At 44.2% G+C, this 17,589-nt stretch overlaps 1 protein-coding gene across 1 annotated transcript in view; it reads right to left on the bottom strand.

Moving 5' to 3' along the window:
- The window catches only part of LOC120989840 (alcohol dehydrogenase 1-like), a 120,749-nt gene extending 112,686 nt beyond the window's left edge, over positions 1-8,063 (bottom strand). Inside the window, exon 1 of the mRNA XM_040418196.1 lies at positions 7,944-8,063. Coding sequence (XP_040274130.1) covers positions 7,944-7,961 — 18 coding nt within the window. The 5' untranslated portion in view covers positions 7,962-8,063. The remainder of the gene's footprint in view (positions 1-7,943) is intronic.
- Positions 8,064-17,589: the final 9,526 nt, after the last annotated feature.

Here is a 17,589-nt window from a genome sequence, read left to right as displayed (position 1 = left end):
CAGCAGGAAGCAGCAACCTGGGGAGTCGCTCCGCGATTTTGCTCTGTCCTTGCAAGAGACCCTGAGGGCTGTAGTCCAAGTGGACCCCAAGGTAGCTGAGGATCAGGACAGGACTCTTAGAGAACAGTTCATTGCAGGTATAAGTACGGAGCATTTAAAGGGCCAACTGAGGATGCTGTCAGCCCAACATCCCAATTGTGCATTCTTGGACTTTAAAGAGCTGGCCATCAGCATTCTAGGCCAAAACCCGGCCGCAGGGCCAGCAACCTTGCATGAGTCTCAGGTTTGTCAATCAAAGACTGTCAATGTGGGGCCGGCTGGAGTCAGTCAAGCCACTCAGGCTCCAGTAGCAGATGTAGTGGCAGCACTAATGGAGCAAGTGAACCATCTCACTCTGAGCTTAGAGAAAGTATGCAAGAAAATAGAGGAGTGGGAAAGACCAATACTGTTGGAAGATGAAGGCCCTTTTCCTCCAAGGTTCCCACCTGCATATAGTGATGTCTACCCAAAAGAACCTGATGGACGGCAAAATTATCGGTCTAGATTGCAAAAAATATGGACATACTGAATCAATGTGCTGGCAGTTAAACGGGCAACCCCTGAGGCAGAGGACCGCCCCTCGGGAGGTAGAACAGTAGGTCCAAAGGATCCAAGCTGGATGCCTAAAAACGTGGGATCCCGTCCGAAAATTTAAATATGTATCAACGGGATACCCTTTGAAGCCCTGCTGGATACGTCACAGGTCACCACCATCCAACGACCTGTCTTTGACAAGTTCTGGGATCCAAGTCTCCTCACCCAGCCACCAGAGTCCTGGCTAGATATCATTGCCAGCAACGGTAAGCCAGTGAAAGTCCATGGGTACTGGGAACCTACTCTTCAGGTGGGAGAGGCCACCTTACCACAGCAAGGTGTAATTGTGGTACAAGCAGGAGATAAAGGAGGACACCCTGTGATCCTAGGGACTAATGTCCTTAAAAACTGTTACTCCGAAGTGCTTGAAGCATTGAATCAAACTATATCCTCAGCCTCGCCTGCTTCCAGAAGGGTCATTCAAAAGACTATCAGCGTGCTGTGCGCTCAACAAAGGTTCGCCAACAAAAAAGGGGAAATTTGTACTGTTCGGATCCGGGACAACCGGCCAGTAATCCTGCCTCCAAATTCCCAGATCATCCTGTGGTGCCGTGCGGTGTTAGGGATCCAGGGTCAGGACTATCAAGCCCTAGTGGAACCCATCCATATTGAGAATCATCCCTTCGTACGGGCAGCCAAGAGTCTGGTGACCGTGTCCCAAGGTAAAGTGCCTGTCCGTTTAATTAATTTTGGTGATCACCCCGTTACTCTTTTTAAGCACTGCCCCGTTACTCAGCTTTTCCAAGTGTCTTTCCAGGATGTGATCCATCTGCCTGCCACGGAGACGTTCCAGACCACACAGAGCAGCAGCGCCCCTGCCAGCGCCTCTACAGTATCCTGGTGGGAAGAACTTCATGTGGGGAACGAATCCATCCCGAAGGAGCAAATAGAGGGAGTTCTGAATCTGGTGAAAGAGCACCACAAGGCTTTCAGCAAGCACTCCACGGACTACGGAGAGGTCAGTGTAATCAAACACACCATACCCACTGGCTCTCATCCTCCTATCAAGGAGAGACACAGACCCATACCACCTACTACCTATCAGTCTGTGAAAGAGATGATACAAGAGATGAAAGACTCTAATATAATCCGGGACAGTCACAGTCCCTGGGCTGCGCCCCTAGTCCTTGTGCGAAAGAAAGATGGCAGTATAAGGTTCTGCGTGGATTACAGAAAGATCAATGAAATCACCCACAAAGATGCTTATCCACTACCACGCATAGAGGAGTCCTTGACTGCCCTGGGGTCATCAGCCTATTTCTCCACCTTGGACTTAACTAGTGGGTACTGGCAAGTACCTATGGCCCCAGAAGATCGAGAAAAGACTGCTTTCACTACACCTATGGGCCTGTTTGAATTTAACTACATGCCGTTTGGACTGTGTAACGCTCCAGGGACATTCCAACGGCTGATGGAACGTTGTTTAGGCCATAGGAACTTTGAAACCGTATTGTTATATCTAGATGACGTCATTATATACTCCAAGACGTATGAGGACCACCTAGAACACCTGGCGGAAGTGTTCCAAGTCCTTACCAAATATGGCCTCAAAATCAAGCCATCTAAGTGCCACCTGCTGAAACCAGCGGTAAAATACCTAGGGCACGTTGTCAGTGCCGAAGGAGTACAGCCTGATCCTGATAAACTTGCTGCTGTCCGCAATTGGCCTACTCCTACCACCGTAAAAGGGGTGAGAAGCTTTCTCAGCTTTTCAGGGTATTACAGGCGTTTCATCCCCCATTTCGCACAAATTGCGGATCCAATCCAGGAACTCCTGAGGGGGCACCCTAAGAAGAGTCCAAAGACTCCTATTCCTGTTGAGTGGAGCGAAGAACGGGAGATTGCCTTCCAGCTCCTCTAGAAGAAGCTGACCAAACCCCCTGTTCTGGGTTACGCAGATTATCAAAAGCTGTTCCACCTCTACGCAGATGCCAGTAAAAGAGGCATGGGGGCTGTGTTGGCTCAAGTGCAAGATAAAGAGAGGGTAATTGCCCACGCCAGCAGATCCCTGAAGGGAGCTGAGAAGAACGACCAGAACTACAGTTCCTTCAAGCTGGAGTTTCTTGCCTTAGTGTGGGCTGTGACCGAGAAGTTCAAAGACTATCTCGCTGCCACGCCATTTGTGGCCTTCACGGACAATAACCCCCTGGCGCATCTGAATACAGCCAAGTTGGGGGCTCTGGAACAAAGATGGGCCTCCCGCCTTGCCATCTATGACTTCACTGTGAAATACCGGGCAGGCCGCTCCAATGACAATGCTGATGCCCTATCTCGGCTACCCATTACAGAAGCCCCAGATGAACCAAAAGATGCCTGGGAAGAAGTGGAAATGCCAGCGTTCTACAATAAATTTTCCCAGCAGGATAATATCCGCACTGAAAACCATCCTGCTGCTGATCCTTCCTCACCAGATATTCCTGAGTCCAGAGGCTACCAAGAAAGGTGGATTAAGCTCCAGTCTGAAAGTAGAGTCCTCAGTGAACTGCTCGACTTCCTTACCAGTGAACTCCTGAGAGAGTCCGCAGGAAGAGTGCAGACCCAGAACTGATGAGACTGTGGAGACATCGCCACCTACTTTTCCTTCAAAGAGGCCTGTTGCTTAGAAGGAGCCTGGACCCAGTGTCCTGTGATAGGATATATCAAATCCTCCTACCACGCCGAGATGCCAGGCTGGTGCTAGAAATGTATCACAACCAGTCCGGACACTTCGGCGTGCAGAAGACTGAGGCAACCATTCGCAGAAGATTCTATTGGATTGGGATGAGAAATGATATTGAGAAATGGTGCCGAGAATGCCTGTGCTGTGGGGCGAACTGAACACCATGACCAGATGGCGCCTCTCCATCCTATCGTAAGTAAAACTCCTTTAGAACTTGTTGCTATTGATCATGTGAAGTTGGAGCCGAGTCGCTCAGGGTATACTTATGCCATGACCATTATTGATCACTTCACTAAGTTTGTCGTAGCAGTGCCTGTGAAAGACCTGACAGCTAAGACTACAGCAGAGGCGTTCTGGAAGTATTTCCTTCTGCCCTACGGCTGTCCAGAGATAATCCTCACCGACCAAGGGTCTGCGTTTGAGTCACAGCTGTTCCAAGAGATGTGCCTGCTGCATAACTGCCAGAAAGTCCGGACCACCGCCTATCATCCACAAGGTAACGGACTCTGTGAAAAGATGAATCAAACTCTCATCGAAATGCTGAGAGCAGTACCCCCTGAGACAAGGGGTAACTGGCCTACTCTGCTGCCACAACTCATGTATACCTATAACAACACAATTCACTGCTCCACCGGTTACACACCTTTCTATCTGATGTTCGGCCGTCAAGGGAGGTTGCCTGCTGATCACTCCCTAGATATACAAGTGCCTGATGTCATTAACCCACTTCCAAAGACTGATTGGGTAGTGGAGCACCAAAGACGTCTCCTCAATGCCAAAGAGATCATTCAGGAACGCATGGAAAATGCCCGGGAACGACAACAAAGAGACTATGACCTGGCTGCTCATGCGGAACCCTTAGCTCTGGGAGACCTGGTGTGGTTGAAGAACAACCATAGAACCAGTAAATTGGACAGCAAATGGGAAAGGATTCCCTATGTCATTTCTGCCATTCCTAACGCTGAGGCTCACATCTACCAAATCTCCAGAGAAGGTAAAGGCTCTCAAGTTGTACATAGAAATCGGTTAAAACCAGAGCCTGTGGACTCCTCCAATCCTCCTGAACCAAGTCAGGAGGAATCTCCGCCAGTCAGAAGGTCCACGCGGTCTACCAAGGGGCACCCACCTGTGAGATTTGTAGACTACATTATGGGCCCAGGTGGCCCCTCACGGGAAACCCCTGTTTAACCCTCTACAAGCCTTGGGTACGGACTCATTTTGTTCTCTGAGCCTCCAAGAACTTATTTTGTTCTACACTTTCTATGGGACTACTGTTTTATTATGGACTATCCTGGTATTATTGATACGCTGCACCAGGTCAGCGCCCCTGTTCCCTTATACTATCCTGAGAGAAGAGAATGACGCCCCTTTTCACCGCATATTCCAGTGAAACTGTAATGTGGTGATTACTGTGTAGGCCTGTTCTCCATTTTGTCTTTCAGGCTGCAGTATCCAGCTGGGCAGGGCCCCTCCATGTTGCGCCGAGGACGGGCAACGTTGTAGTATGTAGTGTCCCACTAGGTAAAGGTGGGCACTCCACACGGGTTAACATGTCTTTTGCATTATTGTGATGTTTAATATGCATTTCCCTGTGTTATCTGGGTGTCAGGCCTGTTAGGGAGTAGTTTAGCCTCCTAGACATTAGAGGGAGCTGGAGAGCACTAAGTATATATAGGTAGGCCCAGACAGGGGAGAGTTAGTTCAGTCCAGGTGGCTAGAAGAGTATCCTAGTCAGCCTGTAGTTCCTGAGTCTAAGCTTAGCTCAGAAGATTACCCCAGAAGAAGGATCTACCACCTGGGAGAAACCTGCAGTTATCCTCCAGCAAAGCAAGGACAATACAACCAGCTCAGACAAGTAAGCTGATGGGCAGAAGTATTATAAGATAAAAGCAAGGGTCAATACGGGAGGAAGATTATTTTTACCAAGGATTAAAGCCAGCATTTAGGCATCCGGGCCTTGGGATACAGCCAGCCAGAATAGCTGTGGAGATAGTGCAGCCGGGGCTGTGAAGCATTAATTGTATTACCCTCCAAGTATCTTGCAAGATTATACCTGCCATATTATTGAATGTAAGCCTGCTTGTGGAACATTGATATAAGGAACTGCATCATCATCTCTGTATAACGTTTGAACTGTTTTCCAAGTAAAGCAACGTTTGGTTCACCATATCATCTGTGTACCTCAATTACTGCTCCTATAAATCGGTGTGCCACCTTTACAGGCACTGGCGTCACGATCCTTAAAGGGACCTTGCCCCCGGCACTCAAAACACCTGCAACATCCAGGGCACCTCATCCACCATCAGGCCTGGTCCCTACATACAGAGTGTGCCCCAGAGGAACTTGTGTCTACCTCTCCTTCACTGCCGCATGCCTGCCCAGGGTTCTCCAATACAGTGAGTAACCCTCGATTTCCCATAACGTGACCTCACTTCGCAATACCCTGCAGGTCTGGCGTGCTGCATATGTGTGACTCCTCCCCTGTAACAGCACCCAGGGAATACTGAATAAAGATGAATTCACTAGATTCTCTGGCAGGGAAGGAGTTAAAAACCCTGCAGGATGTTCGATAAAACACAGAAGCAAATCCATATACATCATACAACAAGCTTTGAAATCATAAAAGTTCTCTCTTTTAACAGCACTCAGGAAATGCTAATTAATCATAGTAATGCCAGACGCCGTGGCAGGGAAGGAGTTAAAAAAAGCAAGACATTGGATGAAACACAGAAGAAAATCTCAATATATCATACAGCAAACTGTGAAGTCAGGTGACTCCTTCATTGTAATAGAACTCAGAGGATACTAAATAATGATAGTTACACCAGATGCCGTGACAGGGTAGGAAAAAAATAATGGAAAAATAAAACAAACAGGATTTTAGGTAACACATATATCAGACAGCAAACTGTAAAATCATTAGTAACCGTACACCAATTCTGAACGTTGATTCATGCCATGGGGCTTCACTGAATCCAGTTTAAAAATCCAGTACGCTTCATGTGTCAACGAATGTTTTATTTTTTTTCCAGCCCCCTCCACACTGGGGTTTGTTAACCCTCTAAATGTCTATCGCCTGAAAAATTACTAATATCTCCTTGATGCCTGCCTTTAAAATGTTGTCATACACCTGACACGTTGTGGTTGTAATTCTTTGAATATAGACGCGCTCCAGTGATGTGCTTACTAATGCGTTTCTTTAGCGGTCGAGATGCACGACCTACATATTGCTGTTTGCAATTCAAACAAATAACAGTATATACAACATACATGTTGCTGCAACAAACACAAGTTTTAATGGGATAGCTGTAACCTTTTTTCATAGATGTGAATGTGGTATTTTTAGCATATGAGTCCATAAGGTGCTTCTAACCCCTCCACATTGATAATTGCCTACATAATGTAGCCAAATTGTGGTGGTGGGGGGGTGCTTGGGTTGATATTGCTGGTGTGCACTGGACACCACAAATATGGTGAGCTTGAACTGTATCTAGTTTTAAAAAAAAAGACAAAATACCTTTAGACAACAGATTGCTATTCAGTAAATTGTCAACAGGTGGCACCACCGTGGTGTGTTACTGTACAGATTTTCTAAGGACATAGGGGTTAGTAAGGACATCCAATCGATATGGCACAGTGTCAAAATTTTGCCTGCAGTGTTTCATAACGTTTTAAAAAGATTCATGAGGCCTGAACACAAAGAAACTCTTGATAGAGTATTTGACTGCTGTAGGGTGGTGTACAAAACTGAATCTGCCCTGAAGGATGGAAATCCTGCCTACAATTCTGAGACAATTAAAAACAATTACAGTATGTAAAGAAGAACTTGGCAATGCCTACTTTATATGAGCTGGATTGTAAAATATATCTATAAGGTACTATAAACCCAAGTATGACCCTCAATCTTTCTCATGTAGAATCTTAAAAACCCTCTGTTATCTTTTTCTAACATATGAATAGTAGGGAGGCAGAAGGAAGGAAGTAATGTACGGCTCAAGGATGAAACCTCACACTGGGATTATAGTCTGCCACTAAGGAGACACATAGGTGTTCATAGGAGCTGTATACGTAAAATGGTGACATATTTTTAAACAAGACTATCACATTCTTGTTTTTATTTTAGATGCATTGGTTGTTAAATGCACATTTTGCATTTTTCAATGCATATTCTCACTTGTGATATGTTCCTAGACTGGTTCCATAGGTTGAAACCACCACACTCTTCCACTCCAAAGAGAGCAGCTGTAATGGTTAAATATCATGTGATATGTTTTGGGAATTCTAAAAGAGAAAATCTATACTAGAGAGTTCAAATGTTCTTCAGAGCAGAATGACCACTTCACGTTAGGAATCCATGGTTATGATCCCACAAAGTTATCTACAAACATGTAATAGTAATGCATTTTTAGCAGAACTCACAGAATTAGCAAAGTACTAGTCTTCTGTATTCAATGCTAGTGGAAAAGTGCTTTTCAGTTTTGCAAATCCAGTCAATACATTAAACTGGAAGTAGGCTTAGAGAAGCAGTTGCATTAAATAAGAACATTTTAGATGTAAAATATGAAGCAATGTAACATTAAATATTCTCACATCATCTATTAATTTAAAAAAAAATCTTAGAAAATATAAACACTTAAGAACTCTGACTTACTTTCCCAGCAGTAGCCATATTACACTTCCTTCCACAAACCTTTCCAGGAATTAACGTGAATCATATTCACACTTTTCATTTGCTAAAAGTTCCAAATTCCTCCTCCCATTGCCCACCTCCTTCTACATGGCTATGTGCCTATGACACATCCCCTAAAAGCAGCATTTGTAGACTTAGTTACACAATGTTATTTTTTGATTTGGTGATAGGACAAAGATAAGGCACACAAAAAATGTACTTACTAATTAAACAAATATTAGTTTCTCATACATGTGAACTTTATTTACATTGCTTTTTATGTAGTAACCACATATTCATAACTCTGTCAAGTCACATTATTATGACCACCAGCTAATATCCAGAGTAACCTCTGTGTGTAGCATGGACAGCAGCTAGATGGGCTATGAGGTCCTGGTAGGTTGTCCAGGTATCTAGAGCCATGCTGACTGTAGTGCATCTCATAGATTCTGGAGGTGTGTGGGAAGGATGCATGAAGCAAACATGATGATAGACGTGGTATCACAGATGCTCAATTGTCTGGGGAATTAGGGTGCCAGTGTAGCACTTATAAGTCTTGCTCATGCTCTTCAAAACAATGTCGGACATTACTTGCAATGTGACATGTTACATTGTCTTGCGGGAAGATCCTAACTGCTCCACGGAAAACAATTAGCATGTATTGGTGTAGGTGATCTGAATCAGTGAATTCATACCCAAATCAGCGGAGAATGCCACACCAACATCCATCCTTAAAATGAAGCAGAAAACGTGACTCAGAGAAGGCAACCTTTTGCCAAGCAGAGGTCCAATTCCGATACTGCAGTGAAAAAAGTATTTTCTACAGATGCAACTTCGATACCAGAGGTCCAGTGACCAACTGTCTAGTTCGGAGCTTCGTACGGCGTATAGTTTGCTGAACTGTTGGTTTTTACATGTTTCTGGGAGCCCCATAGTTCATTTTGGACATGAGCTTCTCCACTGTAGCGTGTCTATTCACTCTCATGCACTTTAGTAGCCGACATTCACCTCTCATTTCAGTGGCATGTGGTGCTCTGCATTTTCCATATCGCTTATTCCCAATGGTGCCATTTGTCCACTCAAAATACACTTTCACCACAGCAGTATGCGAAAAGTCCACAAACTGTGCAAGGGATTGTGGACTACTTTGGCAGAAGGTAATTGCCTCCACCCTGGATATAGCCTCCTGTGCATGTGGTGGGAATAATATAAGCTACAGATTGCCCATCAAAGCTACTGTTCAGAGACTGTGGGGGTGATTAGGTGCACCTCAGGCGCAGATGGTGGTGCAATGGTTAGTTGCGTCTCCATCTGTGACTTCTACCCGCAAATGCAAAGTCTAAAACTGTGGGCCGAAAAAAGACATTTGTCCATCTAGTTCGCCCTGTCATCCTGCAAGTTGATCCAGAGGAAGGCAAAAAAAAAAAAAAAACCCTGTGAGGTAGAAGCCAATTTTCCTCACTTTAAGGGAATAAAAAATTCCTTCCCGACTCCAATCAGGCAATCAGAATAACTCCCTGGATCAACGATCCGTCTCTAGTAGCTATATCCTGTAATATTATTACACTCCAGAAATACATCCAGGCCCCTCTTGAATTCCTTTATTGTACTCGCCACCACCACCTCCTCAGGGAGAGAGTTCCATAGTCTCACTTCTCTTACCGTAAAGAATCCTTTTCTATGTTTGTGTACAAACCTTCTTTCCTCCAGACGCAGAGGATGTCCCCTCGTCACAGTCACAGTCCTGGGGATAAATAGATGATGGATCTCTGTACTGACCCCTGATATATTTATACATAGTAATTAGATCTCCCCTCAGTCGTCTTTTTTCTAACGTGAATAACCCTAATTTTGATAATCTTTCAGGGTACTGTAGTTGCCCCATTCCAGTTATTACTTTAGTTGCCCTCCTCTGGACCCTCTCCAGCTCTGCTATGTCTGCCTTGTTCACTGGAGCCCAGAACTGTACACAGTACTCCATGTGTGGTCTGACTAATGATTTGTAAAGTAGTAGGAATATGTTCTCATCACGGGCATCTATGCCCCTTTTGATGCAACCCATTATCTTATTGGCCTTGGCAGCAGCTGCCTGACACTGTTTTTTGCAGCTTAGTTTGCTGTTTATAAAAATTCCTAGGTCCTTTTCCATGTCAGTGTTACCGAGTGTTTTACCATTTAGTATGTACGGGTGACTTGCATTATTCCTTCCCATGTGCATAACTTTACATTTGTCAGTGTTAAACCTCATCTGCCACTTATCTGCCCAAGCCTGCAATCTATCCAGATCCCTCTGTAGTAGTATACTGTCCTCTTCAGTGTTAATTACTTTACACAGTTTAGTGTCATCTGCGAAAATTGATATTTTACTATGCAAGCCATTTAGCAATGGGCCTCTTCATAACTTTGATGGATTCTCCGCCAGCTATGGGGCTTTATTAAGACTGGTGTCTAAAACCCCGTTCTTAATGAGTATGCCCCTATATTAACTTGAGTATAGTGTGGATGTAACTGTAACACCCCAGAGTGGTCTTACCACTCCTGCACCCTGCTACTGTCTTTATTGGGCTAGCAAAACGTAATCTTATGTATTTCTGTCCAGGTCCTATACACTGTGCATTCCTAATCTTTTTGCAACTGTTATGTTCATGTAATATGCCTGGTTCACCAGAAGGTGGCAGCAAACATGGCAGAGCTGTACTTAGGTAGAATGCAGCTTTCCATTCCATTCTAACCCCCCCTCTGGAGAGAAGTGGGCTAGTCCTACTTCCTGCAGGAAGGGTGGGGACCAGTTAGAGTCAATTGCAGTTTATGCCTAGCATGGGGAAGGGTGTGCAGGGGCGCGTCTCTGTTGGACGTGCCTACACCAGCCAAAGCACCTTAATCTCTGTTGGCCATAGAGGCTAAAGCCTGAAGCCTCAGGAGCCAGGAGATTAGTTCCTTGGCTGAAGTTAAGCCCGGCTAAAAAGTGAAGCTGAGTTATACAGCCAGCCTGTCAGTACAGCAGAGTCAGAGATAAACAGAGACAAAGCAGAGTTGAGTTTGCCTGCCAGTTTCATGTTAAAGCCTGCTGGAACCAAGACAAAACCTGTAAACCGTTTTGAAGAAACATTTATTCAAAGTAAAGCTGCCATTGAAATTTATCTTGAGGTCTGGACTCAATTATTCCTACAAATCCTTCAATTATCCCCCCTTTTTATTGCTTCGGAGCGAAAGCCTGGGGTCCAGCAGTATCCAGGTAGCTTAACCGTGACACACATAAAGAGACGTTTTAGGCCGAACTATACCACTTGGCATTCCTACACCTGGGATGTGCTATAGAGATGGCCCTGGGGGGGAGGCGCCTGTTGCATAACTATATATCTATAACTAGAAAGACAGTGCACCCCATTAGACAGGAAAAAACAAAGATTGTACTGCCTGATTATAGTAGAGAAACTATCCTCCATGTACAACCTTGGGAAGTATTTGTGTCAAATGTAAAGACTGTATTTCATGTATACATTGCGTGTGTGAATTATCTGTTGACTGCCTTCAGTAAAGTACTGCCATTTGTTGCACTAAAACCTGGTCTCATCATTGTATTGCATTATACTACAGTTTACTTAATAATTTTCACTACATGGCCTCAGGAAACCCCGGGGAGGACAACCACCATGACCACTACAACACCCATCTGCACTACCACTCCTATTCTCTCCACTTCCTCAATAGACCTTTGCACACACATCATATACCCACCAAGCCCGATCACGACATGTGACTTTTTTTTTTTTATTATTGTTTTAAAATATCTGTACAGTAGATGATTGTAAAGCTTATATAGCTTAGTGTAAAACACTATACATTTTTAGTTACAATCACAAAATCTGGTTATGAATATTTTGTTGACATAAATTACAGATATTGTTTTATGAATAGAACAAAACATGAGAAATAAATGCGGGAACACCAGGGTATAAAGTGTAAGTTATTAAGCAAAATTTATATACGATTTCCATAGAGACCAAATATGAAGGAAAGTACTTCTAGATTTTAGTTCCCAATGTGAGAGCTCTTCGAGGCAATAAAATTGGTCAACCTCAGCTTTCCACTGATCTATAGTGGGAATGTCTGAGGTACGCCAATATGTGGGAATAAGAAGTCATGCTGCTGAGATCAGGAAGGAAAAGAGTTTTTTTTTGTGAATGTCTGTCCCCTGGATGCCAAAAGATAATAAAGCAATTTTGGGGGAGCTAGGGAAGTTGGTGTTGCATATAACATTGCTGAGGCTGAATATTGTTCTGAACCAGGGGTTTAACAGAGGACATTCCCACCAGATATGAAAGTAAGAGCCTTTGCTCTTTTCACATCTCCAACATTTATCTGGAACATTGGGATAGTACAGGGAGATTTTGTCTGGTGTTCTATACCATCTAGATAATACCTTATAACCATTCTCTTGCACTCGGACACAGCGTGAGAGTTTGTGGGGGGTATTAAAAAGTCTGGTTATGTCTGTGTGAGAAAATTGTCTTCCCAGGTCTCTTTCCCATAAACCTATTACCGCCGGTTTGACATTCAAAGGGGAGAGGATACGTTTTTTGTAAAGAGCGGATATCAACTTGGAGGGGTAGTTAGTGGGCGTCAGCAAATTCACAAACCAATTAGGGGGTTTCTGTATATTGAGGGATTTGGCACTTTTTAAAGAAAAGTGAGGAATAGGGCATGTGAGGAAGTTATATTTAGACTTTCTTTAAGAGACGCTTCAGAGAGGACACATCCGTCCTTGTCTAACAGATCTGTTATTAGCTTTGTGGATGATCTGATTTCTAGAGGGCAGGAATCTTTCAGCTCTTTTGGAGCTAGTGAAATGATATCCCCTACCTGAAAGAGAGGTGAGGGCAGGGACAGGGCACAGTAGCTGGAGGAGAACCACTCCCACACCTTCATAGTAGTGCGAATTAAGGGGTTCGGAATAGAGGAGATGGCGGGGAGTGGTCTGTCCGACAGCAACAGGGCTCTGATAGTGGAGGGGAAAAAAATATTTTCTAACGGTAGCCATTGTTTGTGATTTAAGGGTCTGAGCCAATCAATCACTCTAGTTAGATGTATAGCTTTCATATATAGTTCAGGGTCAGGTAGACCTATCCCGCCAAGGTGTTTAGGTTTCGTTAAGGTAGAAAAGGGTATTCTAGGTTTCTTGCCCTGCCAGATAAATTTCCGAATCTGGGAGTTCAAAGACCTAAAAAAAGACCTTGGGATAGCGATTGGGAGAACCTGCAGGAGATAAGTAAGTCTTGGGATCACCAGAGACATCACTAAATTTTTTCTGCCAAACCAGGACAGGTAGGGGTAGTCCAGAGAATCCAGCTGAGCAACAATGGCCGCCAGAAGGGGAGTGTAGTTAAGATGGAATAGTTCTGCGAGATTAGAGGTTAATTTAATGCCCAAGTAAGTTAGGTGTTTGTTAGACCAGTTGAATGGAGAGTTTAGTTGTAGAGCTGAAATTTGGGCCATGGAAAAACCTATATGGAGGATCTGGGATTTTTGAGGGTTAATTTTAAAGTTTGAAAGGAGACCAAATCTTTTTAAGAGGGATATTGTTAGGGGCATAGACTTAGTGGGATTTGTCGTGAGAATTAACAAGTCGTCAGCAAAGGCAGCTAATTTAAATTCTCGTGGGACTATTTTTAGTCCAATGATGCCCTCTTCCTGCCTCAAGGCCTGCAAAAGGGTTTCCATCACTAAGACAAATATGAGGGGAGAGAGGGGACATCCCTGACGTGTACCGTTTTTGATCGAAAAACGAGCGGATATAAGGTTATTGACCAAGACTGAAGCAGAGGAATTTGTGTACATTGCAAAAACAGCATTGATGTAAAGGGTGGGAAAATGGAATTTGTGCAGGGTATACCTTATATATGACCAGTCTATTCGGTCGAATGCTTTTTCAGCATCAGTGCCAAGTAAAACCAAGGGCCTTTTCTTGTGAGAGGCATAGAAGAGGGCATCAAGAACTTTGGTGGTATTATCCTTTCCCTCCCACCCTTTCACAAATCCCACCTGGTCAGGGTGGATCAGGTTAGGAAGAAAGGATTGGAGTCTAGTGGCCAACATTTTCGCTAGGATTTTTAAATCTGTATTTAGTAAGGATATGGGACGATAGTTAGCGCAAGAGGTAGGGTCTTTGCCTTTTTTAGGTATTATTGTGATTAATGCATTAGTCATATTAACTGATAGAGGTTGGTTGCGGAGGGAAAGATTGCAGACGGGAAGGAAATAAGGGATTAGAGAGTCTTGGAAAGAGGTATAGTAAGCAGCAGGGATGCCATCCGGGCCCGGGCATTTATCTTTTTGGGAGGCTTTAAGGGCTGCGGTAAATTCAGCAAGGGTGAAAGGTTTTTCTAGGGTATCTCGTTGATTCGGGGACAGCTTAGGAAAGTTCAATGTGTCCAGAAAGGCTTTGACTGATGCTTCTCTATTTAAAGTGATTGGGTCCCCAGTAGGGGGAGGTAAATTGTATAAAGCTTCATAAAAAAGTCAAAACTGTTCAGCGATAGCCTCTGAGGAATAAAGTTGTTGGCCCTGAGGAGTTTTAATTAGAGATGGGACGGGGGATTCGTCGAATCCATGAATCCATCGAATCTTGCTGGATTCGTGGGATTCGTGGACTCGAATCCCGGCGTCATTTCCGTAATTCGAATCTGACGAATCCCGCCGAGTAGGGCTGAAACGATTATTCGAATAACTCGATTAAATCGAGTCCAAAAATTAATCGATGCAGTTTCCCTGCATCGAGTAATCGTTACATCACATGATCACGGAGTGGGAGTGAAATTAAGCGTCTCACTCACCGCTTCCGTGTCCTCCGGAGGCCAGAGAGGCAGGACTTTGCGTAATGCGCAGTTGCGCTTATACATCGTCATCACGCCGGCTAACGATGTGTGTCTGACGTCATGTAAGGTCCCAGTGCATGCTGGGATGAAGACGGTCTCGGACCCCATGTGTCTGCGGCTGCGCCCACCTCACTAGTGCCAGTGCCATTAGGTAATTTAAGTTAACAGCACTTAAGGCACGCCAGGGGGGAATCGGGGGCACTGAGTCACTGTAAATTGATATTGAAATGAAAGGCAGATGGAGAGAGAGTGGTTAATGGAGGCTGCAGGCACCACCTTGGAATGTATAAAGTTATTGGTTTAGAGAGGGGTTAATGAACGCACCTCCAAGGTGCTTTCATTAACCCCTACAAACCAATAACTTTATACATGCCTAATGCCAAGGTGCTTCCATTAACCCCTCCAAACCCAATGGGCATGTATAAAGTTATTGTTTTGGAGGGGTTAATGGAAGCACCTTGGCATTAGGCTGGCATGTATAAAGTTATTGGTTTGGAGAGGGGTTAATGGAAGAACCTTGGCAATGGGCATGTATAAAGTTATTCGTTTGGAGGGGTTAATGGAAACACCTTGGCATTAGGCATGTATAAAGTTATTGGTTGGAGGGGTTAATAGAAGCACCTTGGCAATGGGCATGTATAAAGTTATTAACCCCTTCAAACCAATAACTTTATACATGCCTAATGCCAAGGTGTTTCCATTAACCCCTCCAAACCAATAACTTTATACATGCCTAATGCCAAGGTAGGATTCGTAGGATTCGAGATTTGAAAGATTCAAAAGATTCGAGAACCTTTTCGGATTCGGATTTGAAAAAAATTGGATTCGTCCCACCTCTAGTTTTAATAGAAGGTACATGCCTAGCTAGTTTTCTACGTTTAATGTGCTGCATCATGAACTTTGAGGTCTTGTTACCTTGAGCAAAGAACTTATGTTGGGAAGATAGGTAATATTTGGCGACTTTAGCATTGAGGAGATTTTTGAGCTCCGTTCTAAGAGTGGTGAGGTCTGATAAGTGTTGAGCAGCAAGGGATCTCTTATGGAGAGATTCTAAAGTGTGAATCTGATCCAGAAGAGAGGAGAGATGCTTGTCTGCTTGCTTCTTTAGAAAGGAACATTTGCTAATGAAGTGACCTCTCATAAAAACTTTGTGGGCATCCCAGAGGATCTGGGGGGAAATATCTGGATTGTTATTGAGGGAAAAATATTCCTCTAAGTGATTTGAAATGTTTTTTAAGGCCATCGTTGCTCAGCACATATTCATGAGATGGTGATGTTACCAATTTTCACGTCCGTAAAAAGGGGAATTTGGTCCTTCGGTACGAATATGTAGACTATCCTGCTATAGGAGTGTCCTGGAGCAGAGTAAAAAGAATAGTCAATGCAATTCGGGTTAAGGCACCTCCATATATCTATGAGTCCCAATTCAGCTTTCTAAGGGATTTAGCAGAGAAAGAAGATCTCTTGGAAGATGTATCAACGAGGGGCTGTAGAGCTACATTGAAGTCACCTGCCAAGATAAGGGTTCCCTCCCGCAAGTCCTCCACCAAGGTCAAAAGGGACATTAGCCAGTCAATCTGGTCAGTGTTGGGAGCGTAAATGTTGACAAATGTATACATCTTATGACCAATAAGGCCTTTTAGAATGATGTATCTGCCATCAGGATCTTGTGTATGTGCAGAATAAGTGAAGGGAACATTTTTTAAAATCCAATACTCACTCCCCTAGAGGCCGCACCATTTGCCCCACAGTGATACCAATTCGGATACTTGGAGAATGAAAGATCAGGGTAGTTACCATGTTTATAGTGAGTTTCCTGTAAGAATATAACAGAACATCTTTCCTTCCAAAGGAGGGAAAAAATTTGGGATCTTTTAGATGGAGATCGAAGGCCCTTTACATTAAAGGACACTAGTTTGAGGTCACTCATGACTTGATGAGTGGGATTTGTTGGCGGCCTCCAGAGAAGCGAGTACACCCCCCGCACTCAACCTGTAGTAGTGCGGATAATATCCAAGTGTTCCACAAATACAAAAACATAAAAGATAAACATAAACAGTAATAAAACAGTAAGGCGGCAGTAGAGGGTCAAATTGCACGTTAAGAATAGAGATGTCCCGAACTATTCGCCGGCGAACATCGCTTGTTCTGCCCCTATTCGTCATCATTGAGTAAACTTTGACCCTGTACCTCACAGTCAGCAGACACATTCCAGCCAATCAGCATCATACCCTCCCTCCCAGACCCTCCCACCTCCTGGACAGCATCCATTTTAGATTCATTCGGAAGCTGCATTCTTAGTGAAAGGAGGGACAGTGTAGCTGCTGCTGATTTAATAGGGAAATCGATAGCTAGGCTAGTGTATTCAGTGTCCACTACAGTCCTGAAAGACTCATCTGATCTCTGCTGTAAGGACAGCACCCCAAAAAGCCCATTTTAGGGCTAGAGCATCAGTCTGCTTTTTTTCCCCCTGTGTAATCTAATTGCAGTTGCCTGCCAGCGTGTGTGTCAGGCTCACAGCGTATACTGTGCCCACTTGCCCAGTGCCACCACTCATATCTGGTGTCACAGTAGCTTGCATTTAAAAAAAAAAACTTTTTGGACTGTAATATAATAGCAGTCAGTTGCCTGCACGCGCGTGTGTGTTTCATGCCCTACAAGTGCATAGTGTCACCAGCGCAACTCATATCTGGTGTCACAGTAGATTAGATTTAAAAAAACAACAACAATTTTGACTGTGAATAAATAGCAGT

Source organism: Bufo bufo, chromosome 2 (assembly GCF_905171765.1).
Source record: "Bufo bufo chromosome 2, aBufBuf1.1, whole genome shotgun sequence".
In the NCBI taxonomy this organism is placed as follows: Eukaryota; Metazoa; Chordata; class Amphibia; order Anura; family Bufonidae; genus Bufo; species Bufo bufo.
Note: the sequence above shows the minus strand (reverse complement) of the source record. Positions and strands in the feature narration are given on the sequence as shown.